This window comes from Larus michahellis, chromosome 1 (genome assembly GCF_964199755.1).
Source record: "Larus michahellis chromosome 1, bLarMic1.1, whole genome shotgun sequence".
NCBI lineage: Eukaryota > Metazoa > Chordata > Aves > Charadriiformes > Laridae > Larus > Larus michahellis.
Genome location: NC_133896.1, coordinates 135,958,209 through 135,983,216, shown reverse-complemented (window position 1 = coordinate 135,983,216; position 25,008 = coordinate 135,958,209). Strand labels below are relative to the sequence as shown.

The 25,008-nt window shown below is 40.0% G+C and overlaps 1 protein-coding gene across 1 annotated transcript in view; it reads left to right on the top strand.

Moving 5' to 3' along the window:
• PHEX (phosphate regulating endopeptidase X-linked) overlaps positions 1–25,008 on the top strand; it is a 103,651-nt gene that overhangs the window by 62,165 nt on the left and 16,478 nt on the right. The window contains exons 13-15 of the mRNA XM_074604917.1: positions 7,168–7,245; positions 8,847–8,950; positions 16,679–16,737. Coding sequence (XP_074461018.1) covers positions 7,168–7,245; positions 8,847–8,950; positions 16,679–16,737 — 241 coding nt within the window. The remainder of the gene's footprint in view (positions 1–7,167; positions 7,246–8,846; positions 8,951–16,678; positions 16,738–25,008) is intronic.

Sequence of the window (25,008 nt, the reverse complement as noted above, 5' to 3'; positions counted from 1 at the left end):
CGTAGCAAAATTAAAGTATTGCTGGCAGCAGAATGAGTTTGGAACCAAGCTGGTAGAGAAAATATGAGTAGATCTATTATTTATACTGTTGCATTGAACTAAGGAGTTATGCTTCTGAAAATACCACTGAATTTTTATTTTCACATAAGTAAGACTGTTCAGATTTCTGTGATTTAGTTCAGTTCTATTGCTAAAAAAAAGTAATAAAATAATGCAGGATTAGTTTAAACTGAAAAATTAATTCCAGTGAAATTACTGTCACAGTGCTTGAAGTGATGATTGAGTCTTTGTCTTGCAGAGACTCAGAAGCAAAAGAGATTTTGGACAGGAAAGAGTGGCACTAATATATGTTGTTGCTTTTTCTGACTCTCTTCTGTGCCTGGCAGTCCTACTAAACATTTAGGTGCTTGCAACTTTATGGTTAGTAATAATAATATTATCTTGATAGCTAGTGGATATTAAGACTGAATATATAATCTCAACTAACAGTGTGCTTAGAAAATATTTTGTCCCTTTTCCCTTCCTTTTCCTATCTAGGAAGATAACGTATGGTATGGTCCCTTTTGAAGTGTCCTAGGTAATATTTTCTTGTCAGGAAGTTTTCTTTGAGTGGGGCTTTGGTTTGAAAATGTGATTCAGGATAGATGGGTAAACAAATGTAACACACAATCCCTTTACCGTTCCTCCTCTGCTTTCCCCCACTATGTGTTCCCAACACTTATCCTGTGCTAGTTCCAGCTGGTTCTCTCTGTGTAGCGATTTAGCTGACTGATCTGGTGGAAAATTAGCTGGGATAAAAATTGGATAGATTTCTGCTATGTTAGTGAGCTAAGCAGTATCCCAGAAAGATGTGGCAAGGAGCTGAGGCAGCTCAGGGAGTCTGTGGGTGCAGGCAGCGCGGGCAGAAGTCCGGACAGAGATGGGAGGAGCAAGGGAGAACAGTGAGGAGTAGGATATTTTTTTTTTTTTCACTTGGCAGCACAAAGCTGTTAAACAGACTCAGCTGCTTTTGAAACCACAGTGTGTATTTAACTGAAAACAATTTTTTTGTGTACTTGATGCCATAATATTTTAAACTTCAGTTGTCTTGCTGGGTGTGATTATTCACATAAGTCACTTCATTTTTTTTTTTTAATTTTTTTTTTTTACCCCTGGGCTCAAGCTATTACGAGACTGGAGAAATAGCTGTATTTTCCATCTTCATAATTGATTAATGTAGAACATTCAAAACAATTATTAAAATATTGGGGTGAGGATTATGGTGCCGTGTGAGGTGGTGGTGTGTGAATCATTATTATGTGAAACAACACTAGTTCTGAAAATCTTGAAATATCTCTACAGTTTGTATTGTTGTGATATGCAAATGTAAGAGGAAAGTTAAAGCCAAAGTTTAAAAATAAATAGTTTGATGATTAGCTATATTCTGGAGTATGGAGTATGCCAGCTCACTGCAGATCAAGTGCTCTTAAAAATTATCGTCTCAGGCCAAGTGTTCATGTGAGTTGCGACTTCACTTTTGATTGCAGTTGATGATGTGCAAATCCCTGACATTTCATGTGGCCCCTGCATAGGAAATAAAATACATCATTAATGTAGGTCCAGTCCATCTCCCACTCAAGCCAGTGGGTCACTTCCCACTGATATTTGTAGGACTGGGCTTTAGCCCTGTGATGGAACTTTTCTGTGTTTTACCAAGATCGATCGCTCTCTTTTTCTAGTTTTTCTATACGTAAACCCTAAATAGATGCAGTGATATTTATGCAGCAGTTTTACCAGATGGCTCTTGAATCATCTGTTTTCAATGAAAAATGAAAAGACCAGACACGTACATAAAGGCTGAATTAATCTTTGTAATTAAATGGAACATTACTTTGCCGTGAATGATTTTAGCTTTCAGAATGACTTTCATGCTAATTTTTCAGTGAGCTGTAATTGTATTAATTTTTTTATATTTTTAGAAGCTTGAAAATTATCTTCCCAAAGTTACTGTGAGTCAAGTTGATATATAGAATATCTGTGTCAGGCTCATAAAATTTGTCAGTGGTGAGATATATCTTTTGTTTTTGTTGTTTTTTTTTTTACAGTAAGTACAATATGTCAGTACTTAGTATTGCTAGCAGACCTACGAAATATCCAAATCATACCGTGATGGGGAAAAAAAGGCTCTCAGAAGACTCATGTGCCAGGTTTCATTGTCAAATGAGAATTTGACTAGACTGGAAATTGGGTTTCTTTGCAGCATTGAAGCATACATGTACGTTCCCACATTGGCAATTTGTTAAGTCAAGAGTTGAAGGTCATTTATTATTTCATCTCTGCAGTAAAGTGACTTGCAATGCTCTCATCATGACAGAAAGACACACTGATGGTAAAATCCCCGCTGCGTTGATGTCAGTGGAGGAACTTCCTTGTGTAATCAGTGATGGAGGAGCTAGCCCCACTCTGCGTCCTCTGCCTCAGAGTCTACTCTCTGGCTGCTGGGACAGAAAGCAGTTATCATTACCTACTGTAAAGCATGCTGCTGCTCCGCGTCACCCCTGCAAGAGCCTGTTGCTTTCAATGGCAGGAGAGGAAGCCTGCGGAGATGAGTTTTCTTAATTTACCCAACAGCCTAAGGTAGGCCGAGTACTTAGCAATAGCTGTGGGAAATATCCCATCATCCTGTTTCTTCCTGTACACATGGTTATTTAATATGCAAATTAGATATAGGAATTAAATGAGCCTTTAAACCATAAAAAGTTGTGCATGGTGTGTTTACAGCGGATTCATGTACAATTACCACATGGTTGGTTCCTGTATATTTGTCACGTTTCATTTGCTTTCCCTGTATGTGCGTGCACGCTCCCTGGAAGGCTTGTCTCTTAAGCATACTTTTAATCTTATCAAGGGGAAAATACTGACTTCATTATCAAAGACCAAGCCAGTCGTAGAAGAGTTTTCCACTTTCTTGTGCTGTGTATGAATAAGGAGTTCTTGAACTGCCATTAAATATTACTCAAGTGAACAGAGAAAGTAGTCGAGGAAGCAAGAGACTTCCAACGTGCAAATATAGAAAACTGCTCTTAAGACAATGCTTTCTAACTTGTCTATTGTGCAAATAAACTGGGCTGTGTGCTGGGCTCAGCTGAATGGGCTTGAACCTGATGCAAAAGCCCCTGGGAGGAACCCACTTGGACGTATTCCCAAGGACTTCAGAGGGCTTCCTCTGTCCTCTCATGGGTTTTGCTTTGGCTATGGGAAACAGTGCCCTCCACCAGAAGCCACGTGCCCTGTGCTGGCAACATCAGGGAACTTACTGGTGTGCCACAGCCTTCTGGCCTGCCACCCATGCTTCTTCCCTAAGTTGGCATGTATGGGCTGTATGGGCCTGGACCTCATCCCAGGCTGGAGTTGGAGGCAACCCTTCAAAAAGAGAGATGCACTTGGTCCTTCCTCTGTTCCTCCCATACCAGGATGTGCGACATGGTGGAGATAAGGTGGCCCTGGAGGATCAGGGAGCTCAGAAGCATCTCAGGGGAGCATGGCACACCTCTAAATTTTTCGCCACATCCTACATGCCATTAGGACCAATTTGAGATGCATTCCTTTTCTGGGAGAAGCTGAACAGTGAGACGTGGATTGCACATGACAACCTTGTACCAGTTTGCTCTCCATCAACTCTTTCTCTAGGTGTTCTCAAAAAGGCTCCCAGAGGATGTTGTTCATTTGTGGTTTTAGATGGTCCAGAGGATTTGTAATGGCTTTTAAGCATGTACCTACCTCTTCTAATAGCAAGTTAACTCGGTGGTGTAGTAACAAAGTGTGTATTTTTCTGAATCGGACTTGTAGAACATTTAAGAAGGCATTGGAATTGCAGTGGTAGTAAGGTTGGACATGGTGCTAGTAAGAGAGTTTAGTCATTACAGAGTATATAGTTGCCTGTGTGCCTTGCTCAGACTTCTGAAACATACACAATGTGGCAAAAACTTCTAAGTAACAAATGCAGTAAAATAACATTTTTCCCTTAAATATCTCTATATATCTATCTTACGAAATAGAGAGAGCTTTAGCTATTGATAAAACATCAAAGTACTAGGAGCAGCACTATATTTTGAATTTACTTTCAAAAAAGTCTTTGAGACAAGCTCTGTTATTTATGGAGTTTTGTATAGGTTTTATAACAAAATATTTCAGTAGTGCCTGATCATTTTTTCCTCATACATGGAAATCTTAAGCTCACAACATCAATTGTCAAAAGACACAAAGCAAGAGTATGTGTGACCTGACAAGTGAGCTCAGCTCTCCTGAGGTAGCCTGGTTGGGAGAGCTCTTTTCTAATGCAGCAGGGCCATGACAAGGCTAAAGGATTTAAGTGTCACTAAAATACAAAATTAATGTTAAATATTAATTATATGGTTATCTATGACATTATAAGATTATATATGATATTTAGGTCAACCTATGACAAACCTGCTATTAAGGAACCTGGAGAAATCATCCTCACCCTTAGAGATGTTTGGTTAAGGAATGGGGTCTAAAAGATCCAAAACATGTCCAGTTCCAATCTTCTACTCTCTGTGGGCTGCTGTGGAAGAAGAGACCAAGATGGATGTGGCAGATATTCCACAAAGACCCCAAAATGTCCATGTGGTGAAGTGGAGATAGACATATTCTGGTCACAACCAGACAACTAGCGCCATCTCTGGGGCCCATCTCTGCTTCTTTCAGCAAAGATCTAGGTTGGCTTCATAGTCGTCTGTATTCACAGCCAGCGAGCTGTGAATTTGTTTGCTTTTATTTGGAAGGCAGTCTAGAAATTGAATGTTTTTAAAGGATATAGTATATCTCAAAGTGAAACATGTTCTTTTACGTGCCAGAACATGATCAACAATTTCTGATTGACGTTGTACTGGCTAAATCATTGGTGAAACGACAGTGTACTGACACAGTTAATCCTTACTTTTTCTTTAAAAGCCGCTGTTGTTTTTTTGCAAGTTGCACTATAAATTGTTTTTAAAGGGTTTACTCTACATCGCATAAGTTAATTTTTAAATTAAATCTGTTTAATCAAAATGCTAAGAGGCTTAATTAAGTAGATTCAACACAGAGGCTACTCAAAGTGATGGTTACTCTGGAACACATGCAGAACATTTGAGGTTCACTGAACTTGTTTAAGCAGCTGACTTAGTAAAAACTAAAACTGATGAGTTTTGTACTGTGTTTTTTCAAGACTCGTGTAACAACTAGGATTGAAACATTTGAAATGGAAAACGGAAATTTTCCAGTTCCTTGCAAAGTTCAGTCAGCCGGACCTGACAATACCACCAGGAAACAAAAAAAAAGGCACTCTTGATTATATACAAACTGGCAGATTAGTTGCCCTCCCTCTCCCCCAGCATTTAAAATATCTTGAAAGGCTGCTCTACCTTCTGGAAAAATGAGAAAACATTGTGTTGGGAGTTAATTTGGCTCATTTCGTATTTCCTGTTCAGCATTTGTCTTCCATTGTTGTCTTTTTTTATCACTAGGGAAATTTGCATGACAATAGGATCTTTCTTGTTTAAGAGATCATCTGCTCCCGCTGCTAATTTCCTACCTGAAGTTGTAATCTTCTGTTTGTGACATCTTAATTATCTCAACCACAATTAATTGTGATGTCACGAATGGAGGATTATGACTTTGAGTTGGAAATGAGATTGAGAAATTGAAGGAGTCTGAAGAAGCAAAGAAGCCTTTCTTCTTGAAAAATAAAAGAGGCGACAAAATAATTTTGGTTAAATGGAGGCAGTCCTCGATCAGCTTCCTTCTTACAGTTGTGGAACAGACGTTTCTAATTCTTGCTGTCATAGGAGACTCTGTTGTATTGAAACACTGTGGAGGGGGAGAAGGGAGCAAGGATTTAATTGTGGAGGAAGGGTGACTGTTCACTTCCCTTAACAGTCACCCCCTGCAGCAAGAGGGAAATAGAAATGGATCCTAGAGAGGTTCGGGGTCTACTTGCAGAGAGCAGAATGCAGGGTTGGTATGGCTGCAGCTCGTTTAGAGGCCAGTTCATTTATTGCACTTCATATCTCACAATATTCATTTGGGTTTAGGCATATGAGTTTGAAGAACAAATTTCCAGAAGAGCGTTTTTTGAGGGGCGGGGGGAATTCCAAAAACTTAAGGAGAAATTACGTTCAGCATCCTGAAAATGTACAAAGTGCTTTGCGCTACTCTAGTCCACCACGGCTTTAACTTATTCTATGGACTTGTCATATTTCATTTCTTGCTATGTCGCCTTATCCATTTCTATCCTTCTGCTCTTCTTCTGGAAACGTGTCGTTTCCAGAGAGATTCTGGGTGGCTGGGTGGCCTGCTGGTGTATTTTGAGGACGTTACTAAGCCTGTTTATACACTTACTGCACCACTAACAAAGTGGCAATACTCACCTACAGCTACTATCACTTCTTACCAGAGTGTTTACACAGATGGTGCATGGACACTGGGACAAAGTCATGACTGACAGAGGAAAAAACCCAAAGTTAATGAAAAGTGAAGTGTCTTATTTTAATACCTTTACTTACATTAGGGAAAGGGCAAAGACTGCAAAGTAGGGGGATGAAAGTGGAGAGCGAAACAAAGATTAGCCCTGTGGTTTTAGGAAAGCGTCCTTCATAAAAGCGTGCACCCATCCTCAGGTGTAAATGGAAGTGACTCTCAGTGGAAATACACTGGTCTGCAGCTCCTGGGACTCACGTTTGCTCATATCTGTGTATCAAATCTATTTTAACAGTTGGATGTGTACCAGCTACTGTGCCATAGCAAAATGGGCCATTTCGTGTTGTCTTTTGGAAAACATAGTAAAAACAGGCATTTGACCATCTGATTAACACAAAAACCAGTAGGAAAAATCTGCTGTTAAGGTTTTGCACTCAAACGCATTGGTGTAAGCCTGCAAAAGCTCTGCAGGTGACAGTAGACTCACTGTGATAATCTGACAACAGAACCTGGAGCCTCCACGTTGTGATGCAAAGCTCATTTGCGGCACCGAGTTTACCTTGTAGGCAAGTTGGTTTGAAGTTAAATTAGGATGCCTTCAGGAAGGCATAATAATAGAAAGTAGAAAAAGAATGGGGAAAAAAGTGCCATACACTGAGAAATGGTTGTATCTGCCAACACTTTTTTCTTTTTTTTTCTTTTTCAAAGGCAAAAGCAGTTATGGCAAAAGTGGGTTACCCTCAGTTTATAATGAATGACACATACATTAATGAAGACATCAAAACAGTAAGTGTCAGACTTTGCACCTTTCTTCTTTTACATATTGCAGCCATTCTTTGCTCTGTTTTGCTGCTGTTTAAAATCAAAGCTCTTCTTTTGTTTGGCATGCTTCTGGAGTTTTGCTTGCCTGGCTATTTTTAGACGTTGAATTAAGTATGCTAGCCCTTATGCCCAAATTGTCAATACCGGTGTGTCTAAGTGAGATGACCACAAGGCCTGCTAGGAGTAAAATGTGCCTGGGTACAAAGAACTTTCCTGCTATTAAGCATTTTAAAGGTTAAACATACGCTGGCGTAAATTTTGCGTTTAGTTATGAAAATGAAACAAAACAAAAAAAATTATCCTCAAAGTAACAGTCTTCAAAAATACTAATGCATTTTTCTTCAGAATATCACAATTTATGGGGAGAGGCTCTCTCCACCTCTGCAGGATATGAATTTATTTATGCTTGTCGGTTATAATCGTGCCTCGAGGTCCTAATCAATGTATATGCCTACCATGCTGGCTGCTGGACAAGGATACTGGGGCAGGGACAACGGACGACTCCTTCCTGACCCAGGGTCTGTTCAGCCTAACCAAAGCAGGAAGGCAGATGATGAAGATAATATATTTTACCATTTTCCATGCCTGTAATGAATTGCATTACTGAAAGTCACAGGCAAAATAGAATCACAAATTCAATCCTGAACTGCTAAAATACAAGAGTGATAGTCATCTTTGTCAGAGAACATCAAAGAACACTAAAAAGAGGCATAATTTATTGAGAAAACTTTGAAGAACCAACTCTACAAGCCTAGTCTTTGTTCCTGGAAAGATTTGGGCGAGATGGTGCCGTGAAGGCAGTGTAGAGGATGTGACCAAATGACCACTCAACTTATGGAATTATTTGCCCGCATAAGTGGTAACGTCTAGCAAAAAACACGTGTTAATCACAGTTGCAAAACCATAGTTTTAATCTGAAGTATAACTTCCTCACAAGTTGTAGGATTTCTTGAAACTGATGACAGGAATATCATCTGGATTTATGAAATATTAACATCCCTTTTTCTTGCATGGTTAGTTGTGTGTGTGGATGTGGGGTTGCTATTAGATTTGGAGGCTTAGGGAAGCATGGAGCCTTATGTCTGTAAGCATTTAATGTGAGAAACAGTAAGAAAGCAGTGGCAGAACCCTCGGAGGGCACAGAGTCCAAAATATTTGTAATAAAATGCAAAACAAACTGAAAATAAGGGGCTTTGTTACATTTTTGAAAGTGGTTTTAAAAGTAAAAGTGGACCTACTTCCTTATGGAAAAGAGGCTGCCTGGGTAATAGCCTTGGAGACGTGCAGTCTGCAATTCATCGTTGGGTACTTCTGCTGTCCTCTGCACAGGGAAGAGCTTTTCCGATATTCCAGGCCCCCATGTAGATCTGTTCAGCCACTGTTTTTTAACTAAGCTCACAAAATATTTTTTATTCCTACCACGTGTGAAAATTTTACTTGCTTTGATTTGATAACGGCTAAAAAATTAGGTGATTATATTGTTTAAAAAAAAAGTTCTGATTGTTTTATGTCAGCTTTTGTTTCCTTGGACATGCTTTAAAAATGTCTGTGTTTTATCTATACAGCTGAAGTTTACAGAAAGTGACTATTTTGGCAATGTGTTGCAAACTCGCAAATATGCAGCCCAATCTGATTTCTACTGGCTTAGAAGAGAAGTTCCAAAAACAGAGTGAGTAGACAAAAAGCAAATTTACATAATCTTCTAACAATATTTTAATTCATATAATTTAATTTATAAAACTTATGTTTTAATAGAATTATATACACAGCAACATATTATGATGCAAAAAGCCTATGGGCAAACCCCCCAGTTATTCAGAAACTCCTGTGGATATTTTTTTGGTAAATTCTAGGTATGCCTGTTCTGATGCACAGTAGTCACATGCCTGCAGCTTAAACTTTTAATTTAATGAAAAAAGGGGTAATTGAATCTCAATTAAAAATGGATTATGTCTCTTGGTCACAGTTTGAATTTAGAATGGTACAGCAGGGATTTATGAAATGAATTTTCTAAGAGTGGAACCATCAGTAAGAGATAACATTGTTATTAGTAATAGCAATCAGCATTGTTAGTTACCTGCTGTTGATAGCAATGATATGGAATAAGAAGTAATTTAATTTACATACGTTATTTTTATTTATTTGTAAACCTGAGAGTGCAGATTGTGTCACATACTGTCATCAAATACATAAGAGAATCGGTCTCTTTTCTTACTGGTGGGTAATCAAATCCTTAAAATGCAAATTAAAACCTAAACAGAACTTAATTAGTCTAATCATGCTATTTAAAAATTACTCCCTCTACACAGAGACTTCGAAATCGGTGCTGCTGCTTAGCTTCTGTGGTGGTGTTTCCTTAGGGCTCCAGAAATTTCTACTCAGACTGAACCGTACCTTGTTTTGGGGGTGACTCTGTGTTGTCCGTGAGGCAGGTGGAACATGTCAGCAGGACGGGCATAGGCTGTTATAGAGTCATAGAACGGTTTGGATTGGAAGGGATCTTAGAGATCATCTTGTTCCAACCCCCCTGCCTATTCCTGCTTAGAGCGTTGTAATTTGGCCCCATATTTTCTAGGGTTTGTTTATAGCTTAATTTTAATTCTGAATGTTACATCTCATCACACTTTCTCTGACATCACAATGGTTAGTTAATCCCAGGGGATGATCTTGTGGGCTTTCCTGCAGCCCTGGATGCCAGGGCTAGATCACAACAGTATATTCTCTTCAGACCGACAGTTTCCATTGAGAGCAGTGAAATAACACTTGCCTCTCTGTAGCGGTGGTGATCCTTCCTTCTCATGGACAGTGCTGTGGCAGCTCTAACGCAGGCCACGTAGATTCTTGACACGATGGGAAATCTCCCCTGTAAGGAAATTAATTGGCAGGTAATCCCTGCCTGTACACCCCTATGAGGGCTGTAATCTGAGAACGGTCACATCAAGTGGGTGTACTTAAAAAGGTTTTACCCATTGCCCACTACAGGATTGAATACTTTCTCACGCTTTGTCTTTACCGTTTCATTTGAAGGACTACTTAACAGCAGCCCCCTCATCACCTTTGCCTTGCTCTTCTTGTCATCCCGTGGGGCACACACTGGCCTGGGGGATCCTAGTTTGATTTTTGGTCTCTGTCAGCACAGCTATATTCTCTGCCTTCTGGGGGGCTGGGGTTAACCTCCGCTTGAGCCTTCAGTCATATTTATTCCTGCTGGGAGATAATGTTGCCTTTGTACCTGCTCAGTGATAGAAAAAAGCTCTGAAAGTGGTGTGTCCCTTACACTGTCTACTTTTACTGTGTCTGCTGAGGGTTACCAAGGCACAGAGAGTCATTGCCACCTCCAGCAATATTTTTTAAAAATTTCTTATAATAAACCAATAACTCCCACCCAGCAGTCTGAGGCATTTCAAATCTGGCCTTTAAAATATCAGCACTTGCCACATTTTAACTATCAGTCTCTACTGCTTTCTGATGCTTTTACTTCTCTCCCTCTCCCTCTCCCTCTCCCTCTCCCTCTCCCTCTCCCTCTCCCTCTCCCTCTCCCTCTCCCTCTCCCTCTCCCTCTCCCTCTCCCTCTCCCTCTCCCTCTCCCTCTCCCTCTCCCTCTCCCTCTCCCTCTCCCTCTCCCTCTCCCTCTCCCTCTCCCTCTCCCTCTCCCTCTCCCCTCTTAAGTTTTTATGTTTAATAGGACTACACAGATCTTTGCTCTACACTGTAGCTTGGTGCTGTGTTAAGAGAGAATTACCCTTGGAGTTTTGTTTCTGTTTACCTCATTTCTTCTTTTCCCTAGTTCAGTAGCTTTTGGCATGGCATTTATATTTAGAGATAGATATTATAAAGTGATCCAAGCTTTGGACTGAAAAAGATAAATAAGAAAATGAGTATTTAAGGTATTATTAAGTTACCAGCTAGTAAAGTAATATTACTATATCACCCACAAAAGGTAAAACACTATATTAATTTAGCAGACAGTCCAGATTTCTCAGCAATATTATCTCAAACTGGACTCACTTTCCTCAGCACAGTGAACTAAATGGAAAATCAGAATGATGGTTCAATCAAAGCATCAGCGAAACACTATCAGGGGACAGACAGAAAAGCTGGAAGGTACAAGACAATGGAGTTTGATAAAGCAAGGGGGAATGTGGATATCAAAGTGGGAATAAATTATTCTGGAAATTCAACAGTTTTGTTAATCTAAAAAGAGGAAAATAAACCCACCAAAGCAGGGATAATTATCAAAATTCTTGGTCCTCTGTTCTGCTCCCTCCCTCCCTAGCAGTTATCTGCCTTACAGGAAAAAGGGAGCATTGCTCAGGGCATGGATGGGGGGACATACCCGGACCAACTGGTACCAAGGAGCTGTGACAAGGCATCGGGGCGCTGGAGCCGCCTGCTCCCCAGCCAGGCTCCCCCACGGGCACCGCAGCTGCAGGAGGTGCAACTTGCTGTCCTCAACACCCGCTTTGGATCCCAGCTGTGATCCTAACAGCTGGCTGGGGAGATGGCTGTCGTCTTTACAGCTAGCTCTATCAAACAGGAGAAAAAGTGCTCAGGTATCAGGAGAGAGATGTGCAAAAGGGATTTGTGGCAGGAGCTGAGGAATATGATGCACAAAACGGTGCAGGTTGGATCGAAAGGGCTGAATGGAGGAGGTGAGGCTGGAAGGGGGAGTGTGGGAGGAAGGGGAAGGTGTGAAGAAAATTATAACAACCCAGTTGAGACACGGCTTGAGCAGAGGGAGCGGAAAGGCAGGCCGTGGGGAAGTGATAGCCTTGTAGAAGGGAGAGATAAAGGAGAATCAGGGTTTTAGTGGCATTTGCTTATCCATTCATGGAGCCATATACATTCATACAGAATACATACAATATACATACGTGTCTGTGTGTATATATATATATAAAAACACCCAACCACACCTTTTTAACAGTGATTGAATCTATCCTTCTTAACACTGGTTATCATACTTGCAAATAGCAGGGGATCAGAGGACTTTTTGGGCATACCACTTCATCATTATTAATCTTTCTCCTTTGAAGTCAGGACATCTCCTCTAAGATTTTTAGACCTGGCCAAATCTTTCTTCACTTTTCACTCAACTTTCAGTGCTGGAGATGCAGGCATCTAGTAGCCCTATAAGAGGACACAGAGGAAGTGTACTGTGGGAAGATTCCTGGGTCTCCTCCAGGATCTGTTCCAGTTTCTTGATCACACACTGTTGTTTTTTAAGCCCTGGCTCTTGGTTCACCACAGGGGTGGGCAGCTCTGAGAGGTGCTGGGTTAGATGCCATTAAGGACAGTGCCAAAGCTCCTTCTGCAAAAAGGGAAAAGCAGCCATGAAAGACACTGGGCAGGCTGTTGTCTGTTAGAGAGATGCCACTGGAGATCTGAGAAGTACTGTGGGTGGACCTGGCCTGCAGAGGAGAGGCTGGAATGGAGCCTCCTGGAGCCTTTGCCTGGTCTTTGAACCTCATTTTAAGCAGTGATGTGGCACAGGAGGCTAGGCCCAGCCTTACCATCCCAGTTTTTTGCCCAGCCCCAGGCAGCCTGGCCTGGAAGGCTAATTCTCTCTTTCTACATGGGAAAATGTATAAAACAGACTGACAGTAAGAAGAGGAAATACACTTATGAAATTCATCTTGAAGATTTCCTGCCCTTTAGAAGTTTTTCTTTATAGTCCTTTCTTGGGAAGAGATTTTCCAGATTCCAGCTTCATTAGCAACTTTGTACGGCCTTGCACTTCTAACCAGCTTAAGTGCGTTAAACTTTCTCAAGTTCATTTTCTTTACTTACATGATTCTCTTTTTTAAAAAAAAATCTTACTTGGGACAATGAGCACCAAATTCTGCTCCACTTGAGTGATTTCTTCTAACTCAAGAACTTGAGAGAACGAATTGCAAATTCAGCTTGTGCTTTACCGAGAATTAAATAAATTAATAAGCTTTTCCCTGTATTGTAAATGTTCCCATGCTCTTAACTCAGAAAGGAAGATATTAGTGAGAAAACTGTGGCCTAAAGAAACAGAAATGTAAGAGAGTATCTGCCCTACTTGCTATCCCAGTGTGGGTTTCAGATTTTATTTCTACATGAGAAATCTCAAACTTACATGTGTCAAGTCTGTAGAATTAGGTTTTGACAGCTGCAGTAATTGATAGGTAATGTTACAGGACATCATTCAAAGCTGTCCCTTTTTCACATGCTAATATCAAATGAAAATAATGTAAACAATTCTAGATATTTTTTTTCTATTTAGTTTGTTATTAATAAGAGTTTGGTTATGCCTGGTGTGTTTTTTTGTGGGTTTGGTTTTTTATTTTTTTTGCTAACGTTCTGCTAATAGATCAAATGCACTGAAATTGTAACCAGACCTAGAGCAAATGCCCAGGCAGCCTTTCTTCAAACAGGAATGAGAGCTATTTCTAAATTTGCTTCACCTTAAAATTTGACAGCAACAGCTATTTATTACAGACCTTCATACGATAATTTGATGTGTTATTAGTTAAGGTCTGTCACTGAGGTTCAGTCATTTCAAGGAGCTCACTGAAAGAGGATGACAGATGAGAGGTGAAGTTGTTCTGCTAGTCTGAATGCAAGTAGTCTCAGTTATTTCTGCTCTTTTGCGGAAAATGCTTCCTAAATCTTTTTGAGAGTGGCTGAGAATGGTACAACAAAATGCTGGGCTGTAAATACGCTCCTTGCTGAATGTCTAAATGTCAAATATGAAATTCAGCAGTATACTCTGCTTGACACTAGAGAACTCTCGTTCTTCCTGACTCCTTGTTATGGCTGCTAAGTCTCCTCTTCCTAGCTGCTTAAAAACATAACACACTTCATGCAGGGTCATTCTTGAGGCCTCGTTATGAAAGAGCAACTTGGAAAGAACTTAGTTCAGTTTTGCAGTGAGAAAATAGAGGCTGGTATTCGTCTTTGGCTCATAATAAGCTCAGCAAACAGGATGGGCTCTGTTATTGCAGTGGTAGATCGTGAAGAAAGAAGCAGTCTCAGGATGGGGATATTTTGACGAGTCTTAGCAGCAAGTCTATGAGCTACGAGTGCATGAGTTCATAGGTATGAAATCATGGCCAGCAGTGGTGTGATGCCCTCCCTCAGTAGCTGCGGACCAAACGGCAACAGCATTTGCAGTTGCTTTTGGGCAGAGTGAGGTCTCCTGTGGTGACAAGTACGTGCATCACTGGTTAGCTCCTCACCCAATAAAAACGGGTGCAAACTTGTACTGTTACAGACATATTGCTTGTCAGTGAAGAGCTCTTTAACCACTGCTCGTGGTGGTTCCTATCTTGAACTAGCTGTGGTGAGCCCCTGGGGCCGCAGCAGCAAGGAGGATGGGGAGAAGAGCAAAGCACATCAGTCTGTTTTCAAGTGTCTGTTGTCTGTCTCAGGCCCTCAATCCCGTGACTGGAAATGAGAGGCCCTGTAAAATCCTTGCTCTGGGAAGTATTTGCAAAAAGGAGGGAGTTGTTGCCCTAGAAGCCGTTTTCATGCTTAAAAGTTGCTGTTCGAGAGTTGCAAGTAGAACAAGGCAACAGGGTGAGGTGGAAGTCACAATGCTATGTGTCTTTGTTCAAACTTACAGTAAAATCTAAATTAAAGTGTTGAGTGTTTCAGATAGATCCCTTTCAGACGGGTTCTCTCCTTGTCAAAAAAGGGACAGAGTCGCCCAGAGCTACTGCTAAGCCCGGAGAGCAGGGGTCACGGCACAAGTGGCTGGCTTGCATCCTTCAGAACAGTTCAGCTGACTGCTGCTGTGAACAAACATGAAATTGAGATGTAGTTAATTAAGCCCCCTAATTTTTTTTGTATCCCCTCACCATAAGCATTCTTTCTTCAGTTTTCCATTATCTCACTATATCACCTCTAACATTTAATCCCTGTTATAGAGGAAGCAGAAAACATATCAGAAGACAACCTCCCCCTGCTCCTCCCCTTCAGAATCTCCTAGGTAAACAAAACAGGGAGAGTTATCGGTGTCAATTAGAGCCTATAATGCAATGGATGGTTAAGATATTTACATGACGTCACCCTTTGCTTTCATTGGTTAGTTTTTCTAGTTGCTGCATTGTAAAACAAGCCACTCAGCTTTGAAGATGGGAGAAGCAGATAAATGTATTGATAAAAGACAGAATGCTGCCATTCTAAAACTCTCCGCTTCGTTGCATGGTTTACATGAGGACATCAGTTGCCAGAAAAACAGTCAGGATCTGCAGATAACTCGTTCGATGGTGCTATTTTAAAGCACAGATCGTGTATGTGTCACTGACATCACACATTTTCCATCTTCTGGGAGATCTTCCTTTGTCTTACTCTTTGTTTTGCAGCTCCCATTTCTTCTCCCTGAAAGAAACGTACCAAAGCAATTGCATTGCATTCATTTGGCTTAATAAAACTTCCGAGTAATGCATTGCTAAAGACATCAGGGTGTTCCTGTTTGGACATTTATTGGAGTTGCTTCTAATTTATTATGAATTAACCACTAATTCTCGCCACCTTTATTACTTTTCTTTTCTCTCGGTTCTTCTTTATAAAATCATAAAGTGAAATCTTGGACTCACTGAACTCAGAGTTCCATCTGAGGGGATCTGGATCTTGCTGAAGCCAGTTGAGATTTTGCGCTCATATGGGTGAAACCACTGTCAATACAGATAAGCTTAGGCTAAGGAGATTCATAAATCCTATTTGCTATTCCAATCTTAAACATACCTCCAGTACGTATGAGAAATCTAACAATGAGAAGAAATGCTAATATTCCTTTTGAAATTTGTTTTGCCTTGCAAGAGGTCCATTTGTTTACTAGCACACTGGTAGCTGTGTTCGTTGTGCAGGGTGCAGAACATGAAGTTGCTTATTTTGAATTGAAGTTTCCAGAAAGCACCCGCCCATGTTGCTGGCATCATCCTAATTGTTCAAGTAGTTGTTCAGCAAAGTGTCTGAAGCCACTTCACTCCTTTCAAAATGCACTCTTCTAATTTCAAGAGGGAGTTTCTCCACACATGGTTGAAAGACACCTAAGAGAGTTTTCACAGCTGCTATCAGTGTTGCAGCCTGCATGGGGTGAAGTTCAGCTCATCAGCATGGCAGACCTCATGAGCACAATAGTCACTTAAAAAATAGGACAGATTAGGAAATAGGAAGCTTAACAAATGCTCCCTTTGAACCTTTGTGGACTGTATGCACTTAAAGTAAAGCTATTAAACAATATATTTCAATGTTCCAGAAAGTGTAGGCAGCATGTGTTGAAATGGAGAAATACTTAAACTTTAATGTATCCTAGGTCTTTCACATTTTTGCTTCTTTCGGGTGAGTTCATTTTTTATCTTTGCTCATTCTATTCGTAAAGATATGTACGTGTACTGACAGCCGATTTCTTTTGCTCTTCCTACAGGTGGTTTACAAGCCCAACTACTGTAAATGCTTTTTATAGTGCATCTACCAACCAGATCAGTGAGTATCTGACTTCTGATCCTCCTTATAAAAGGGGGCCTCTTTGGGAAATGTATGTATCAGGTAATACCTGTACAGTTTGTGTGTTTGTGATTGAAAATCAAAAGCTCAAAGCTGGTAATTCAGATGTGAGATATCTTAAGTGAGAGGATAGTTCTGAAAAAGCAAGAGCTCCCACAAATTTGAATTACTGTTGCTTAATGAGTTACCCCGTGTCACCTGAGTTGCAGTAACTGCTTGTGCGTGTTCTCTGTCCATGGCAAATGTTAGCTTAAATTACTTTTATTAAAGCTTAATGTTTCTGTCTTGTTTTCTGTAGCAAAAACATGTGTAGACGTACCTCCACAAATATGCTGTCACTCTTAAAGTGGTAGCAACTCAGTCCTCTAGTATTAATAAATATGTAGCAATAAACGTGAATAGAAGACAACTGTGAAATAGAGCACAAAACTTAAGAAGTGGTATCCCGCGGATTTGTTCCATACCTCCAAGGACAAGGAGTGGTATCTGCAGTTAACTTAAAATTTGAACCTGTACAGTTGGATGAAAATATCTTGTATGTACAGCACAAACTGTCTTGCACTAATTTTAGTTACTGGTTGTTTTTAGAGACCATAAATTCTGATTTGGAAGCAGATGAGGTAAAAGGGCTGTGTTTTTCAAAGAGTTTGGATGTTTGTTCTCACTTGCTTTAATGGGATTTGCATACGAAATCTCTATCTGGCTTTAAAAGTCTATACCAATGTTTCTGTGAATAACAGTGTTATCTTTCCCCTGAAACTTCTCTTCGCTGTTTTTAGCTTTGCAAGTTAAATCAGCCATTCTTGTTCTGTGCCATCAGGGCCTGGAAGGCGGCTGCTATAACCTCTATGGTCTCAATCCCCAAAGACAGGTGTGTCAAAAATCACTGAGTGACTCCCCCTTTCTCTCCGAACCTCTTTTGGTCTTTTACAGAGTAGTTTTTGAAACGCATAAAATCTATGTATCCCACTGGAGGGGTTAGAGGAGAGGACCGGTAATATGGGTCTGCTGGTATCTGCTCCTGCTGACTTCTGTAAACAATTTTTGCCTTCAAACTACTCACTTAAATTCATTTATGTCTAAGTAAGCTCATTTGTAAAATGAGCATGATAATCAAGCAGTTCTTTTGATTAAAATTAGTTGTAGGCCCAGACCTCTCTACCTTAATTAGAGGGCTGCCATCATTAAGCAGCCACATTTTTGTTGATCATCTGAGGGAGCACTTGAGGCAGACTTCCCTGAGCTGATCACAGCTCCGAGGTGCATGTGAAGCAGGACAGCTGCTTCTCCCGCTGAACAAAGCACCAGCCACCACTGCTGCTTCAGATGTATGGCGTGAACGGAGGAGACGCTCGGTCAGCATGAAACGAGAAGGGTTGCTGTTGTGTCGTCTTTAATATTGGGCCCTTTCAAGTTTCAGCAGGGTTCAGCTCTCTAACCTTCTCTGCCATGGCACATTAGAGACAGCTGTAACGAGAGACTGGAGTCACTGAAGCTAAGTTTCATGCTCGCTATGTCCTAACGGTGTCACGAAGCAGAAAGATTTCAAAAGTAACCAATCAGTCACGGGGTGTAGTAGCAATTGTATTTTCTACCATAACTGCTGACCAAATCATGCTGCTGGCATCTGACCTTGAAGTTTGGACAGTGCAGTCCTTTTAGGGCTGTTCTCAGGAGGAAAAGGATTTTGGTGAAGAAAACTTTCTCCTACCTGAAAGAGTGAGTGGTACAAATGTAATCATAGAATCGTAGAATGGTTTGGGTTGGAAGGGACCTTAATGATCATCTAGTTCCAACCCCACTGCCAAGCCCTGCAAATCATAGGAGGGAAGATTCAAAGGAAGGCGTGGTACAAACCATTTTCCAGTACTGGCTGGTGGGATTTGCAGGGGAAGAGGCCCCATGAGATGTGGGAGGAACATGCTTGGGTCTGAAGCTGCTGATAAATATTTGTCACATCATGTGTGAATTTCCATTAAAGCTGCTGGGAAAGAACTGCAGTGTGGGAGACTGAGATTGTGAAACCAGGCACATTCGTATTGCGTGATGTATCTTCTGGGCAAATCTCATGCTCAGCAGTTATTACCTTACTGCTTTGCAGCTATGTTTTCAGTAATAATCAATAGAAAGTTTTGTAGGGGCTGGTGATATCTACAAAAACTGTGATCTTTTTAAAGGCCCAGTTAAACAACAGAAAAAAAGTTCTACAAAAGAGAATCATTAGAGAATAAGAAATAAGCATGGAATCTAGTAAGTTAAATGTAAAGTATATATAGCAAGCATATACAATATACAGCAACTATATAGAGTAAGTATATAGCAAACCCACAAAGACTTCGAGGACCAACATTCTAAGAGCATTAAGAACTGATAATGAAACCTTTTTTCAAACACACTGAAAGAGGTGAGTCTCTAAGCCATAAAAATAAGATAATTCTTTGCATTGGAAGAATTTGGGAAGTTCTTATCCTGGAGCTTTTTCTTATGGGAGGTAAGTCCCAGGAGGTGTTTCAAACTTAGTGTCAATAGAAGGTACTTCAGAAGACATTCACAAAATGGACTGTGACAAATATAAGGACCAGATAATATTCTCTCAGGTATTTCGAAGGGATTTAGACAAGAAATTGACAAAAAACCAGCTTTGATGTATAGCTTATTACTTATAGTGGCCTTAGCACAGGAAGAATAGGTCTGGCAAGTGTCAAATCCTTTTTTTTTTTTTTTTCCAAAAGAAAATCCAGAGGGATCTGCATAAAAAGTCATTCTAGCTCCTATATGAAGGAAACTGGTTGTGACCACATGAATGAATAAGAGAGAATGAATAAGCATGTGAAATAATGGGGAAGACTCAACGTGACTTGTTTTTTGCTTTTCTTTTAGAGAAAAAACACTCTTTCTTAGTCTATTAGAGTTTTTTGAAATTTGGAAAGTATGCTTGATATGCTATGTTTATTTCCATATAACACTTTTGATGAGGTTCTTTCCCAATGCTATTAACTGGAAGTTGTCATGGGACAAGAAAGAAGGTCCTTTCATAAATTAATGACTGATTAGAGATAAGAAAAGGAGGTAGGAACAAATTACTTGTTTTCAAAATAGTTGGAGTGGTGTGTTATGAGGATCTGTGCCGGTCACTGTATTAGCAAATGATCTGAAAAGGAGGGAGTTCTGTTCTGAACGAAAGAACAGACAGACACAAGCTCAGTCCAGGAGGACAAGTCCTTCTGCTACTGATTGCTGGAAGGTAGAAAGATATGCTAGTAGAAGAATTACCTCACAGATAGATAGGTGCCTGATGCTCTTTCACTACAAATCTACTACTGATCACTGCTGGAAATAAAAGAATGGAGCAGATAGGCTCTTCATCTGCTTGAGTGCCCCTGTGTTTCAGTGGGCAAACTAGATTTCAGTGTGTTCAAGGCCCATCTATTTTTGGTCTTGGTAAATGAGTTTACTTAGAAGGGGAATTTGAGTAATGAGAATATTAAAATGCATAATAGAAATTGTTTCTGGAAAGAAGCTCCTATATTAAGTGGAAAATACTCGGTTCCAAAGTTGGATGTAAAAATTAAGTCCATTCAGTTTGGCAATGGAAATGTACTGTGTGATGTTATCAACATAACCACAGCAACTCCAGACTTGATTAATCACTGAAAGCTTCATGAAAGAACTTAAAGAAAAAGCAACATCAGATCCTTGAAGTACCTGCAGAAGTGGAGGAGAACATGGAGGTCCTGATCGCTTCTGAACTTTAGAAAGATGCTTTTGCTTACTGTGCTCAGAGCACAGGGTGGTCTCTGACACCCTCCTGTTGGAAGAATTACAAATTCTTCTATCTCTGTAGTCTGTATCACTGACATAAGCATTAAACAAGAAATCATTGCAATCTCCACACAAGTCCATGCAATCTTCACACGTGGGCAAGCTGTTAATATTTTTAACTTGACCACTCTACTTGAAAGAAAAGGTCTTTCTTCACCAAAAAGTGAAAATTAGTAGAGAGTAGAAACTAGATGATTTTGAAAATGTAATAATTTTCTATTTTGGGACAATACAGCAAAACTTGCATATGCAGTAGATTGTAACAAATTTTGCTGCGCTTTAGTGCAAACATTCTTATGTTTGCTATTGCTTCATTTCATTTTCATTACTAAACTATTGATAACTTGAACAGCCAACAATTCTGTTAATATCTCCAAAGGAGGAATAATTAGATGTATCAAGGTAAGATGTGCTGCAAAGATCAGTTAAAAAATATGTTCCATATAACATATTATACAAGTTTACTCCTGATGTCCTCTTTACATGAGTTCTATTTATTTATTTCCTCTTTTTCCATAATACAAAGTGTCTTAGATTAACAACCATACATGTTTATAATGGTTGTTAATAGTTTTTCAGTCCTAGTTTGGATCATTTTTCAATTTTCTTTGCATTTGCTTGTCAATTTCCCCTCAATTATAAGTACTTAACAAGGACAACAAGTAGATGTCATTGCCTTTAGATTCTAAAAAGGTATCTAAGTACACTTCATATAATCTGAGCATCATGAATACTATCTTTTTAATTATCATCATTGGAACACAAAAACAATTTCTGAAAGGCTCTGTTTATTTTAATGAGCTATAGAGCAGTCAGTAAATATGTGCTGAAAATAGATACAAGCGATGATCAAAGTAGGCTAGCATACTTCTGTTGAAGGAAAGGTTTTCTTTCATTACAGCACTAAAATATTGGCCCTTGAAGATGTTAAGGATAGAAGGGAACTGCCCACTATACATTTGGTGTATTTGATTTTCTGTCCAAGTGTAAATATGTATGGCTCTAGAATATATCAAAAAAGTAATGTTTGTGGGTTGTGAACAGTAATGAAAGGGCGATTCACAGTGAACTGAGGCAAATATAAGCACCACACTCATGAGGTGTAAGCTTGAATAGATGTATTGGATAATTAACTACTGTTGATATTATCTCTGTAAGTTTATACCCATGCTCCTTCTAAGTCATTTGTGCTTGTACTGCAGTTCTCTAGCGAAAGTCAAGAGGCCTCTTTAGAGACTGGCTTCATTACATGTTACAGGAAGAAGATATAATCTAAACCAGAATTTTAAAATTACGTTTGAATTAGCATCCGTAGAGAAAACCACAGATGAGAGCTCATATTAAGCAGTAAGTATCATCTTTATAGAAAGCGGCATGCTGATATTGATGCTGGCAGCTTGCTGATGCTGTGAGTTGCAAGGGAGAACTCTTGTCTTGCCAGGAGCCAGGGAAGTGCTGGCAAACAGCACACGGTGCTGTGGCTAGGGAAGAATTGAGGGGACTGTGCGTAGGGGCACTTTCTCTTGCCTTAAGAACTAGGCTAATTGGAAGGTTATTGATGAAGTAGTTTCAAGTGCCCCATTAGTTTCCAGGAGGTAAATGAACATAACAGATTTGGACTGAACACTTTCTGAACCCTGTTATTAAGTAAGCTTTAAGTGTTCTTAAGTGAGCCCTCATTTTTAATTTTCCCTGTTTACCGATGACCAGTATTCTCTTTTATTTAATTACGGTCACAGGTGAGATAATGCATGGTCCTTACATCCATTCTTTATTTCTTCTTTCTAAAACTCTCATCTATAAATGTATAAAATAGGAGAATTTTTTTTTTTTGTAGAATCTAGTGAGTTTTTTTCCTTTAGAAAATAAAGACCAAAATTTTTTAAAAACAGGTATTTTCACAGGTTTCCTAGTCCCTTAGCGCACAGTATTCCTTGGCTCCTCACAAACCATCTCACGTTTCTCCTCACATTGCACCACTGAGGTTGGGAAATACTGGGTTCTCTCTTTTTCATGAGCAGCAAAGAGGGGAAGGAGAAACTGAGCCAAGAATTGAACTAGAGGATACTAAGTCCTCTGCTTTAAGACCATCACTTCTCTTTATCTCTTAATGAATTAATTCACCACTCCTTGGAAAGTTAAGCTTCATATTCATGCATAGCATGGAACAGTTACTGTGCCTTACACAATTTGTATTTTCTATCCTTACACAATTTATGTTTTCTATCCTCTTTGTCCACACGATAAAACTTGAAATTAAGTGTGGGATTCAGGTCCGTGTTATGACAAGGAGTTTGATCCTAATCATCTACATATAGGTGCTCAAAGCTGTCTTGGATGCTCTATAGCATCCGATATGTTTCCTAACGTCTGGCGTATCTGAGAGAGAACTTGCAGAAGACCCTTGCCCATCGAGAGTGGCAGCTAAAGCCCAAGCAGGACATGCAAAGTCATCTCTAAAGGCACTGGGAAGTGATTCAGTTGTCCAAACAGAAGTCTGTGGAACCATTTTAAACAAATGTATCCTGCCCTTTGTGCTGTTTTCAGATTACTAACCAACACCCTAGTCATCTTCATGTTTAATTCCTTCTCTAAATTCAATATCCTTTGCTAACTGACCAGCAGTTATTCTTCTGCTTATATATTATCCCTTTAAAAATCTGCACCTGAATTTATTCAATGACACTTGAAAAATGAGTTACAACCTTTAAACACATCTGAGAATTGCCAGTACAACCATTGGCAGAGTACCCTGTATATCACGCAATTTAGCACAGCTGTCTCCCATATCCACTAATTACATACTGGATTCGCTAGCCTGTCAGAAGTTGCTTTAAACAAACCAACTAATAATTGGAAATTCTAAATGCACTGACTTGGAATAAGGCTTTACTAGATCTTGTCTTGCCCGGTTAAAAATATCATGCAATGTAACTGAATAATGCAATTAAACTATAGAATTTGAATTCATATTTAGATTTGAACTCCAAATTTCCTCATGATTTGGTGAGCCATCTTATGTGGTTTTAGTTTACTTAGTCTGCATCGTTTCAGTGAACTATCAGATGAAATGTGATTGCTTGTGTCTCCTCGAGGAAGTAACAGTATTACACGGAGTCTCAGGGTGTTCATCTGCAGAATGTGTATAATAATACCATAAAGGTATTAGCTGGTAAACAGATTCATTAATGGTAGTAAAGCCCCTGTAAAAGTGGAAAAAAAGATGTTTCAAATTTGAAATACATTCTAATAAGCTTTATAGCACCTTGCCATGGAGAAAGGCTGAAAATTGATATAATGGATAAAATGAATCTAGAAATCTTCAATTAAAAGTGCAGGTAGAGTGCTGTCAGAGCTTCAAGATCAGCATAAATTTAGAGTGAAATATTTGAAGTAAGCCAGATATACTCCACTGCTTGGAATGCCCCTGTCTTCCAGGACTGTAAGGCGAGTAAGAGAAAAGTTCAGCAAAGAGTCACTGTTCAAGGGTCCAGACACAGGGTTTAGGAAAGCCAAAGCCCACCTGCAGATGAATCTGTCGAGGGATGTGAAGGGCACCAAGAAATATTTCTGCAAGTGTAACAGTAGCAGAAGAAAGTCTAGGGAAAACGTGGTCCAATGCTGAATGGGGGCAGGGGACCTGGTGACAAATGACATGGAAAAGGCTAAGGTACTCGATGCCTTCACTGCCTCAGTCCTTACTGGTAAGAGTGATTTTCAGGAATCCCAGGCCCTTGAGACCAGCGGGGAAGTCTGGAGCAAGGAGACTTACCCTTAATGGAGGAGGAGGTTAGGGAATATCTAAACAGACTGGGCACAAGTCCATGGGCTCTGACAGGATGCACCTATGAGTGCTGAAGGAGCTGGTTGATGTCGTTGTGAGGCCACTCTTGCTTGTCTTTGAAAGATTGTGGTGATTGGGGCAGGTTCCTAAGGACTGGAAATGTCACTCCTATCTTCAAGAAGGAAGTTCCGGGGAGCTTCAAGGTGGTCATTCTCACATCAGTCCCTGTGTACATGATGGACTAAATTCTGGAAACAGTTTCCTTGAGCAGCCTTCTATGATGAGATGACTACCTCAGTGGATGAGGGGAGAGCAATGAATGTATTCATCCTGACTTTAGCAAGACTTTCAGTACTGTCTCCCATAACATTCTCAAATACAAATTGCTGAAGAATGAGCCAGACAAGTGGATAGTCAGGTGGATTGATAACTGGTTGAACTGCTGGAGTTAAAGGGCTGTAATCAGAACTGCTGGGCTCTAAAGTATTGTGGTCACTGGCACAAAGTGCAGCTGGAGGAGAATCTAGCCTGGCTGTCCCACCTCACCACCTGCAAGATGCATGGTTGTAGGGTATCAGTGCTGTTCTGTGACAGCTTGAACTCAGCTGTCCATAGACCTTCAGTGCTCCAGTGGCATGTGAGAC